General features: G+C 43.8%; 1 protein-coding gene across 2 annotated transcripts in view; it reads left to right on the top strand.

Moving 5' to 3' along the window:
• The window catches only part of sertad2b (SERTA domain containing 2b), a 27,267-nt gene extending 18,222 nt beyond the window's left edge, over positions 1-9,045 (top strand). For both annotated transcript variants that reach the window (XM_083696105.1, XM_083696104.1), the window contains exon 2: positions 4,118-9,045. In XM_083696105.1, the coding sequence (XP_083552231.1) occupies positions 4,122-5,342 (1,221 nt within the window). In that variant the 5' untranslated portion in view covers positions 4,118-4,121 and the 3' untranslated portion in view covers positions 5,343-9,045. The remainder of the gene's footprint in view (positions 1-4,117) is intronic.
• The last annotated feature ends 3,157 nt before the right edge of the window (positions 9,046-12,202 follow it).

Here is a 12,202-nt window from a genome sequence, read left to right on the forward strand (position 1 = left end):
TCTCTGTCTCTCTCTCCCTTGCTGTCTCTGTTAACCCTCTCTCTTTTATATCTGTTCTCTCTCAATCTCTACCTTCCTCTCTTGGTTTAAGCTGGACTGTGTTGACTAGATAGTGTGTTGTGGGGGAGTGTATTGGACGGTCTGGTCTTCATGTGTGCAGCTGGGTGCATGACCAGAATTGTGTTAGTAGCAGAAGTATAAAAACGAGTTGTGATTGTGTGTGTGTGTGTCTGTCTGTGTGTGTGTGTGTGTGTGTGTGTGTGTGTCTGTCTGTCTGTCTGTGTGTGTGTGTGTGTGTGTGTGTGTGTGTGTGTGTGTGTGTGTGTGGGTGGGTGTGTGGGCATGTGTGTGTGTTTGTCCGTAGTGTCTGTACCCTGAGGACCTGAAATAGCCCAGTGCGGAGGAGAGGGGGAGGGGTGGCGGGAGCTCAGGCATGGAAACCAGCGTGTCCAGTTACAGGATCATAATATCACTGCAAACCTTATCCACCAGTCACCACTGCACTGCGCTGTACAACAGACACACACACAGACAATGCTACAGTATGAGTGTCACAAGTATCACTCATTGACCACTTATTGATCAAATATGTATCTTACTGAGGGCCCTGAGTTTTTTCTGACCTCATGACCTGACCATGAGTAAAACACAGGGCACCCTAGTGTAGACTATAACTTGGGCCTGGAGTTATTTAATTTTACATGTTTGTATCACTAGTGTTTAGTTTATTGCAAGTGGCTGAGTTTAGGAGAAGTAGATAGTGTTTTATGAACAGGTTGTTGTCTGTCTCAGTGCAACCTTGAATCAGGTTCATTACCACCATTTTACACATTCCGATAAAGAATTGTGTGTGAGTGTGACAAAAAGTAAATGTTTACACTCTTGTTTACACATGCAAGGATTCAAACGTCATAGATTAGCCAATGTGCTATCAGCATTTCAGAGTGAGAGTATTTGCCACCTTATTATGGCTAATAGAAGAAGAAGAAGAAGAAGAAGAAGAAGAAGAAGAAGAAGAAGAAGAAGAAGAAGAAGAAGAAGAAGAAGAAGAAGAAGAAGAAGTAGTAGTAGTAGTAGTAGTAGTAGTAGAAGTACTAGTAGTAGTAGTAGTAGTAGTAGAAGTACTAGTAGTAGTAGTAGAAGTAGTAGTAGTAGTAGTAGTAATATAATTTATTCTGTACTTTGTCTAGTTGTGTTTGTTATATTGTGTATAGTAATGTGTATCTAAGGAGTTCTGGAATCAGGCAGGGTTATTGACCTTCACTTTCTTTGAATGACCTCTCAACAAATGACCTCAACAACACAGTCCATGGACCAGGGGGGATAGAGAATGGAGAAAAGTAGAGGATGAGAAGGAGAAGAGGAGGACAATTAAGAGGAATGTGAAGGGTGGGGCAGCAGTGGTATGTTAGTCTTGTGCAGTGTGTGTGTACGTGTGAGTGTGTGTGTGTGTGTGTGTGTGTGTGTGTACGTGTGAGTATGTGAGTGTGAGTGTGTGTGTACGTGTACGTGTGTACATGTGAGTGTGAGTGTGCTTGTGGTGTGTACACTCCCCAACGTGAGTCAGTCACTCCAACATGCACAGCTGCTGTGGCACTCAAACACATACTCTCAAACTCCTCTCTCCCGCACACTCTAAAACTTCTCTCAAACATACAGGCTCCAGCTTCTCTCAAACATACAGGCTCCAGCTTCTCTCAAACATACAGGCTCCAGCTTCTCTCAAACATACAGGCTCCAGCTTCTCTCAAACATACAGGCTCCAGCTTCCCTCAAACTTCTCTCAAACACACACACTCAAACTTCTCTCAAACATACAGGCTCAAGCTTCTCTCAAACACACTGTTATCACTCCACTCAGACAATAACCATAGCTCACACACACTGACCCTCAATGAAATTGAACTGACTAGTTTTTAGAAAGCAACTATGGCCGTGTTATTCAAAAAATAGATTTAATTAAATTAATTAATCAGTGTTCCACAAATACTTACAGTAAGTAGTACATATGTTTTAGGCAAATCTGAAGATGAGACTCTGAGACTTGACCTGTTTTTCTGTCTTGTAAAGTGCTCTGGTCAAAGATGGAGCTTGCTCCGCCAACCCTAGTTACAGCTCCACACTAAAGAGCAAAAACATTTTTTCCCCTCTCACTTAAAATCTTAGTCCGCCTCCCTCTCTTTTCTCCCTCCCTCCTCCTCCACCTCTCCTCCCCCTCTTTGTCGTCTCTTTGGGTGGATTCCCAGCTGACTGTGTTTGTCATGGTAACGGGCGTCGTGGTGACTGGCCCAGCCGCTTGCACTTCCCATGTGTGTGTTTCTGCGTGTGTATGTAGGCGCATGCGTTGTGTGTTCGCAGACGGGGCTGGGTGCGTGAGCTTGTCAACCTGGATTACATTCAAATACACTGAACTGCCTGCCTCTTTCCTTCTCTCTCTCTCTTGCTTTTTCTCTCTCACTCTCTCTTTCCTTCTCTCTCTCTCTTCTTTTTCTCTCTCTCTCTCTTTTCATTCACTCAACTCTATCTTTCTCACTCCACCCTCTGTCTGTCTATCTGTCTTCTTGCTCTCGCTATCTTGCTCACTTGTCCCCCCCCCCCCCCCCCGTCTCTCTCTCTCTCACTCTGCTACTGAGGCCCTTTTCATGGAAATGAGGAGAGGCCTCAGGAGGATGTCTCCTTTCTTTTTTCATTTTTTTTTTTCATTTCTTTCTCCATCTTCTCAGATTACAGTGAAAGATCATTGTTTCTCCACAACTTGTTTCGTCCCGTCTTCAGCTCTGTTATATATTCAACATTCAATACTTTCAGCTCTTCAGAATCCAATGATTATCCCAGGGCTGCCATAATTACTGTACTATTTACACATACATAGAGGTAAAGGAGACAGAAAACCTGTAATAACACATGCACACTTAATAGTATAGCCTAGTGTCTGGTTCTAAATCACTTGCCAAGGTAAAGTAACAATATAGTGTCTTGTATAAAAACATGGCTGTACTCTATATGTGGCTCCAGGGATACTGTTCCCCCTTCTCTACCCTTGTCCACTCTTAATCACAGATTTTTCAGGACTGGAAAGGTGAAAGCAATGGTGATAGCTGGGTGAGACATTCACTCCAACCTTTTTGGTGGTAAGAGATCAGTGAGGGGGGAGTGAACAAGGGCACAGGGAGGTTAGGGCTTTGTGGAATGAAATGCAGCCCTTTGGCGTGTGTCTGACTGTCTGCCTGCCTTCCCCCTCCTTCCCGCCCCCTTCCTTAGAGTGACTCTCTGCTCTGTTCCAATATGGCTGCCGTTGGGAAGAGAGACTGTAAATCTGGCCTATGGTGGAACACGCTGTTACATAATCTTTAGTGTGTGTGTGTTGGCCTGTTCAACGCTCAAACTCTCTTGTACTGTTCTGGGTTTGGGCTTTCAGACTTTTAACCCCACATTTCTGATAGTGGATCTTGTTTGTTGTTTCTTCCTACCTTTTGAGCTACATTTATCAACAAAGAGATATGGAGAGTCTGTGATATTGTATTGTACCCTAGCTGTAATTTCTGTGGTGAACTTTGTCATGTACAACTCTGTAACCAGTATGTAATTACTCACACATGGTTATTGCAGATAAGCAATGTTATACAGTGACTGAGTTATACTGATAGGACATTTGCCAAATTGGTTCATATGGAATTTACTCCATGGTATTTATCAAAGCCTTGTTTTTTTGTTTTAGGTTTTTGCCTGTCTGCAGAACAGTAGTCCTAAATGCTGGTGTGTTTGCTGTAGTGTTTGTAGTTTGTATGGGTCTTGCGAAGAGCAAGCGACTATTGCATAATGTCACCTCTCAAGTGTCTCCACATATTCTACCTCATGTTTTCAGCAACCAAATAAAACATTATAGTAATACAGTAGCATTGTTATTCTCTTCAACATTAGAAAATGAAAGATAAATAGAAAAACAACAATAATTGGACAACGACCCTTTGTTATGTCGTAATGTCAAGATTTGTTCTTACATTTGTGTGTTCTGAGCAAATGCTTAATTTTTGTTTCCATTTTATTTAAATTAGATGGTTAATAAAGGTTTTTAAATTGAATTTGAATTGAAATGTACTCCTTCCTTGTGTTCCAGATATATGTTTGGTAAAGGGGCAAAGCGGAAACTGGACGAGGATGAAGAGGGGCTGGAAGGCAAAGCGCTGGCGCCGGGGGTGACCATGGCAGCGGCCGAGGGCCTGTCCAAGGTGTCCTACACCCTGCAGCGGCAGACCATCTTCAACATCTCCCTTATGAAGCTTTATAACCACCGGCCTCTCAGCGAGCCCAGCTTGGAGAGACGCGTGCTCATCAACAACATGCTCCGCCGCATCCAGGAGGAGCTCAAACAGGAGGGCTCGCTCCGGCCCCTCCTCCTGCCCCCTTCGCCCCCACCAGATGACCTAATGGACGAGGGCTTCCGCGAGGCCCCACCTACTTTGGGAGTGTTGTCAATGGTGGCTGCCACGCCCCTGACCCAGCAGTCACCAGTGTTGTCGGCGCCTCCCTCGCCCCTCCACTCGTCTATGGCCCCCTGTCAGTCCGGTCCTGCCCCCCTGGAAACCTGCCTCACGCCCGCCTCTCTATTGGAGGAGGACGGCGATGCCTCCTATTGCACTTCGCCCCCACCCACACCTCCTCTCTCTCCTCCTCCTCCTCCCCCCTCCCCCCTCCAAAACCAGGTGTCCCCCAGGGTCCCTGCGCCTTCTATATCCAGAGACAGTTTCTCATCAACCCTGAATGACATGGAGGAGTTCTTCTCCCCCTCAGCCACACCAAGGACAGCAGCAACAGCAGCTAATACTATTACTACCTCCCCCACCTCAGCTCTCACTCAGCCCCCCTTGCCCCTCACCCTCTCCCTGACTACCCCGGCCCCCTCCAAAGACTGCAACAGGACAGAGGGCCCTAAAACTGATGGACTGGTGTCTTTAACGGACACCCGCAGTGCTATGTCTGTGACAGCTGAGGTCAGACTTTTGGACACTCTCCCTCCACCTCCCCCTAGTGGCCTGGATATAAATTCCTCCTCTTCCTCCCCTCCGTCTTCCTCATCGGGCTTCCTCACGGACCTAGCCTTGGATGATATCCTGTTTGCGGACATTGACACCTCCATGTATGACTTTGACCCCTGCACGACCTCGGCCTCTGCCACTGGGGGCGGGCTCTCCAAACTGTCGCCTGTGGTGACTGCAGACGACCTCCTCAAATCACTGTCTTCCCCTTACAGTGGCCCCACCCCCCAGGTCTCACCTAACCAGCCTTTCAAAATTGACCTGACTGAACTGGACCACATTATGGAGGTCCTGGTGGGCTCTTGACTTTGGACACTTACAACCGCAACTACAAAGGCGCTAAGCAAATGACGTTGTCAGTTTGAGAACTGGTGAAATATTAATATGGGTCTTTTTAGTTTTGTTTTGTACAGTTTTCAAAGATCGGTAATTGTAAACATCGACGGTGATGTCATCCAGTACTACTACACAACACTGTGCATGCCCTGTGCTCGCCTTTCCAAACGAAAGAAAAGAACAATGAAGAAATCAAGGATCACACACACACACACACACATATACAAACACTGGCTTTCAGCAGATTTGAGTGCCTTCATCATGTACGACCACTAGCTCAATTCCTGTCCTTATATCTGTTATTGTCTCCCTTTTCACTGAAAAAAGACAAATATTCTGGAAAGCTCACTCCTGGAAAAATCTCTATTTATCTGATTATCTGATATGCTTATTGATTATTACTGATATCATGGATATCAAATAATTATTTTACTGATTATATTTAACTTACAGCAGGTGTTACTTTTTATTTATAAAGCACAAACCTTTTAACAAGGAATCTTTGTTTTACCAGTGTGCTATAGTATGTATTAAGTTGATTTTTTTACGCTTTAGGAAATGCTTTGAAAAGTATGAATTAGTATTTTTGGCTGTTGTCCCATGTACGTAATAGGGCCTTATAGGGACTGCCCCAACTTCCAGATCCAATTGCTAACTTGAGTTTGAAAAAGTTTGTAAGTTTGTACACATTGTGTTGATGGGACAGTTTCTAATTGTGTTTGTTATTTCGAGGACTACTGTGCTGGATGTTGTTTTGCATAGACTTAGTCTATTTGGTCCAGGTTTCACACTTCACCAAGTTTCAAATTAGCTTATTTTGTTTACATCTGAACTGGCAATAAGTACGCTAACTCACGCCTAGACAGCTTCACAGTTAGAAGGTCAAAAGAAGTCCTAAAAGGATAAATTCAGATTTTGTTTAAACATATATAGATCTAGATTTTTATGTAAATGCAATGCTGTAGAAGGGTACAGACACTTTTCTTTTTTGTGTGCATTAGCTTGGTTTTGAGGAAATTACCCCACCAGAGATACCCCTATTGCTTGGGGCAATTAAGCAACCATGAACAAAGCGCCGATATACGTCCTATTTGAAACTACAAAGCTCAGAGTAGTGTCTTTAGATGTTGTACATATGAAATTGTGTCTTTTTTTTTATTATTATTTTTTAAACTCTTTTGCCTAATTGTCCCTAGCACTTCCATTGTACCCTGATGATGGGCTAAATGTATCAAAACCAAGCAAATTTACTAAAAAGTGTCTCTACCTTCTACAGTATGCCAAAAATGTTTGGTTTGATATTGGTTAAAATCCAAACTTGTCTTTCAAGAACATGTTAACCTAACTATAAACTCCTCACTTTTGATTTATTGAAAATGAATGCAAGGTTTGCTGTTTGATTGTTTCTTTACCAACTGTCAATACAGCTTAAAACCAACTGTCACATGTTGTACTAGGAAAAGTGTATTGAAAACACTACCCTGATGCACAGCAAGTGCACTAAGGCTCACTATGCATGCTTTCATGCAAAAAAAGAAACGGTTAACTGCAAACCCCCCAACCCTGAAAGTGGCCAGACAGAGTTTTACAAATGTCTTTGCACATACATGTATGTATTTTCAAAATACCATATATATCATAATGTTTTGTCATCAACTCATGTTGCCAACTATTGCTTTGGCTACATGGCGTCTGTCTCTCCAATGGTACAGAAGTCTATTGTACTGTACATGCATGCAGGATAACAGTTCACAATTGTCGGAAATGGGCTATGAATTTAGTTTGTATCGTTTTGTGATTTTATTTAATTCAGTTTAATGCTATACCATGTATTGCTCATGTTTTACAGAAAGTCATCCATTTATGTTTATTATGGTAAAGCACTGTCTGCTTTCTTCCAAACTCAGTTAGGAACTGTCCTCTCATGGCTCCTGATTGAATTCACTCAACTGATGAAACGTGGAACTTACACCTCTCTATCTCTCCCATATTGCAATGCATAAACAAGAGGGTATCACAAAAGAGTCACAGAGACTACTAGCATCTCTGCTAACAGTCTGGACCCAGTGACATGGTTAAGGCCGCAAAAAGGGTTTCAGAGTGGAAGTGATGGATTAGCTTTCTCAGTGTATTACGATAACATAATACAGGGTGCTTGACTTCCAGGTTCTTCACAGATTTTTGTATTTTCCTGTCCCAAATCACACACTCCGAGCCAGAGGTGGTGTTTTAAGGGACCATTTGGATATCTCCTGTCCTTACTTGGAGGAAAAAGCTTACAGAGTACATAATGCTGTCCGTCACTAAAGACTTGAGTCAAATATGAGGGGGAAGGTCCTTGGGTGAACCCTATCAGCAAATAGCTGCACTGATGTCCTGATGCCCAAGCCCTGCTCATGTTTCCCTCATGCAGTCAAGACCTTGAAAAAACAGTGTCTCCTTCAAGAGCGGTCAAACTGTAATTTGTCTCTTTTGACCACAGTCATGGGGAAGAGTTAGTAACAATGTTTTTTGAACGCAATTACAAGTTGGATTGGACACCATAGCTTAATGTGCAAGCTAAGAGAAATGGGTTGATTTGTCAGGATTTGTCAACTTGGATTCTACATTTTTGTAGGATATCTTTGGGAATGGCTAACTAGAGACTTATTTACTGTTCTTAGCCTGTTTCACAGTGTTGCCATTCTAGATGGAAATGTACACACAGAACTCACACTGGGGGGGCAATGGTATTTCTAGCACACATCCAAATTGGTGTGAGTAAAAATGGTTTCTGGGAGAGAGACAAAGTGAGAGAGCCAAGCGGACAACATTTTTCAGCTCATAATTATGAATTGATAACTATTTGGATTTTGGAGTGATTGTTTTGTTATTGAAGTTATTTATTCTCGATTTTCCTGTGTAAATATATTTATTTTGATGTGAAGCTAACTTCTGGATTGTAAATGCGTGTACAGAATGTGTGGTAGGAATGTATTCCGCGGATAGGAATGTACCATGCGTATGGAATCTGGGTGGAAGCCATGTTTTTGACTGTAATGATATCTTGGTTTTAATTTTGTTTTTTGTTTCTTTATTTGGGGTTGCGTCTCCATCTGTGCGGGTTCAACACATGCCAACCCCTTATTTAATCTTGCTTCTTTGTGTTTTTATTTTCAGTTTTAGGGAAAGGTTTGTGCAGGAATACTAAACTCTCCAACTTATGTTAACAGATGTCAGACTCCAAAGCCTATTGTAGACCCTTGATGCCAAAAGTAATGTACACATTGAAGACTTCAAACACTCGGGTTTTGGTCAATGTTAGGAATTATGTTTTATAACAGTCTTCAACTCATTGTTACATGTAAGGTGGGTCTGGTCATATGAAGATGGCTGGGTGATGTGTGGGTGCTACTATTTGTCCACTGGGAAAGACTGTGTGCAGTTGAGGGAGAATTCCTCCTCTGCTGCCCCAAAAAAAGAAGGCTGTATTTTTCAGACCTTGGAGCTGTGCCTTTTTCTATGCAATATTACCAACATACTCGTCTGAGATGGATGAAAAGAAAGCATCAACTGATCACTGTATTGGCATCAAGGTGTGGACTGTAAAGCATATTATATAAAAGAAATGGACGGGTGTCTATGAATTTGAAACAGTCTTACTTTTGTAGTTTTATATTATACAATAAACTGTTAAAAAAAAAAAATGTGGTCCTTAATTTCTAATGGCATCATTTCTATATGCGTTATTAGAATACCCAATATACTGTATGTTCTGCATGACTGATCTTGTCTTGCAGAATGAACCCAAAGGTGCAAACACCATACATCTGGCATTCCAGGCAAGCTTGATAACAAAAATAATTCAAAAATACTCAATATAATTGAAAAAACAGGGCTGCTGTCAACATTTTGTATTTCTGCATCTCTTCCGAGTGTTCAGTTGAATACTGGTTAGTGGAAATTCAGCATGCATATAACTTTAGTACTCTCATTTGACACTTGTGTCATACATCACACACACACAAATTTCCAATTCATGACACCTACACAGACAGTATTCTCTTTTGTAAATAATTTTCTATAAGTACCAGCTAACATCTTGGCCGCTTTTCTACTTGATATCAACTCTATTCTCCTATTACAATTTAAGTCCTCTATCTTTGCCAACTTGCCGCTGTTTAAATCCATGACTCATGGTCCGCTAGCTAGACAGTGGCTATTTTTAGTTTTTGGGGCCACACAGCTGTGAAGGCAGGGGGCTGCTTGTGTGTCTCTGTGGCTTCCACTAGGTCGTGGCGAAAAAGGGCTAGTGCAGCTTAGTCACAATGCTGCCTCCTGGTCATTGAGATCACTATTATTCAGTTTCTTCAAATTGTATTTTGATTCTCTGCATGCATTCTACAATATGGGAAATTGCACATCTTTACTGTAAGTAAAACCCCTATTCATTCACATTTACATTTATGGCATTTAGCAGACGCCTTTATCCAAAGCGACTTACAACAAATACATTTGTTTAAGTAAGTGAATCATCTATCCAACAGTCATCATAAGACAAAGTAATCAATGCTCACACCAGGGGCCATAGGCAGTCGTAATGCCAGTAGGCTATTTTTTTTTTTTTTTTTTTATTAGCAGGAGAGAACTAGTACAGGGGGGGTAGCGGGGATGAAGAGGTCTCTAGGGTTGGGGTTAGGGTTAGTATAGGGGGGGTAGTGAGGGTGAAGCAGTCTTTAGGAGGGACTGTTAAGATGTACCCTGAAGGAATGGGTTTTCAATCTACAGCGGAAGATCGGAAGTGACTCTGCAGTCCTGACAGTAGAAGCTCATTCCACCAGCGGGGCGCCAGGACAGTGAAAGGCCGTGACCGAGTAGCGTGGCCACTGCATGCACGTAAAGGCGGCGGTGCCAGGCGGGCAGCCAAGGTGGACAAGTGGAGTTCGCAGGGGTTTGGGGGCTAACCATTGCTAACCAACCAGGGGTTTGGGGGCTAACCATTGCTTGCAAGTAGGGAGGGGCTGTTCCCTTTGCCGCCCAGTAGGCAAGCACCAGGGTCTTGAATTTGATGCGAGCTGCTACCCGGAGCCACTGGAGGGTGCGGAGGAGGGGCGTGACATGGGAGAATTTGGGGAAATTGAACACCAGACGAGCGGCAGCATTCTGGATGAGCTGCAGAGGCCTGATGGAGGAGGCGGAGAGTCTGGCCAAGAGTGCATTGCAGTAGTCAAGGCGGGAGATCACAAGTGTTTGGACCAAAAGTTGTGCTGCTTTCTGGGAGGAATGGACGTATCCTTCTGATGTTGTAGAGGAAGAATCTACAGGAGCATGCTGTCGCTGTGATGTTCGCCACACAGGATAAGTGGTTGTCAAGGATCACCCCAAGGTTTTTGGCTGTATGGGACGAGGTCACAGTAGAGTTCTCTACTGTGATGGAGAAGTCTTGGAGAGGGCAGGCTTTCCCCGGGAGGAAGAGCAGCTCAGTCTTGTCAAGGTTGAGCTTGAGGTGGTGGGCTGACATCCAAGCAGAAATGTCTGCAAGACATGCCGAGACACGTGTTGCCACCGGTCTGTAGTTATGAACAGCAGACGGGTCAAGAGCTGGTTTCTTGAGAAGAGGCTTGACTCTGGCTGTCTTGAAGGCAGCTGGGACAGATCCTGTGGATAGAGAGGAATTGATTAAGGTGGTAAGGAACGGAAGGAGGTCTTTGGAGATGGATATGAGAAAGGGGGAGGGGATAGGATCAAGGGGGCAGGTGGTTGCCCACTTGGATGTGAGCTTTAGAACATCATCAGGAGAGAGGGGGGAGAAATCTGATAAACCAGGGACTGGGTGTTGCACAGTGGGTTTTGGAGGAGAGGTAGCATTGTTGGTGAGAGGTAGAGGGAAGGAGCTGCTAATGTCATCAACCTTCTTTTCAAAATAGGTGACAAAGTCATCGGCAGACAGAGAGGAGGGAGGTGGGGGAGGAGGAGGGTTGAGGAGTGAGGAAAATATGGAGAACAGTTTCCTTGGGTCAGAGACAGAGGATTGAATTTTGGAATGGTAGTATAAGGCTTTAGCAGCTGATGCATATTCAAAATATGAAATGAGGAGGGACATGTACACACACACACACACACACACACACACACACACACACACACACACACACACACAGACACACACACACACACACACACACACACCGGGCCAGTAAAAGGTACTTGGACTCCCCAGGACGATCGACAGTCAGAACTGCTGAGCAGCTGCATTTTTAATTGGATTCTATTGGGTCTACATAGGGAATAAGGCAGACAGTCTGCTTTCTCTCTCTCTCTGTGAATGTGAGAGAGGGTGAGAAGATAGAGAGAGAGAGCAATACCTTTTGGAACTCTCTTTCAACCATTCAGAGGCCAGCATTATGAGCAAAATAACATTCAATCACCGTGTTTGTATGCGGTGGGCCGAGCATGAAGGAGCACACAGGTACTGTAGAGAGAGTATAGAGAGACACAATGAGAGAGCAAAGGAGGAGAGGAACAGAGAGCAAACACAGAACAAACCCATAGAGAAGGAAAGCTTGCAGCAGGAAAGCTTACACTCTACTCTCCCCCTCCTCCCTCTTGCTTCTCTGCACCCTCTCTCCCACTGCCTGCCTTGTCAGCTCAGCTTTGTGCAGATCTCTGAATAATCTGGTTTTCCTTCATCTGCACAGAGAACACAGACACGCCCACCACAAACCCTGTGCTCCACACATACACACACACAAACTGCTACATATACATAATGTGACCCCTGACACTGTACTAGTACAGTGCTGCCCTCTGCTGGCTGGAGTCTCTTGACTCTAGATCATTGGGAGAAACTG

This window comes from Argentina silus (assembly GCF_951799395.1).
Source record: "Argentina silus genome assembly, chromosome: X".
Lineage (NCBI taxonomy): Eukaryota > Metazoa > Chordata > Actinopteri > Argentiniformes > Argentinidae > Argentina > Argentina silus.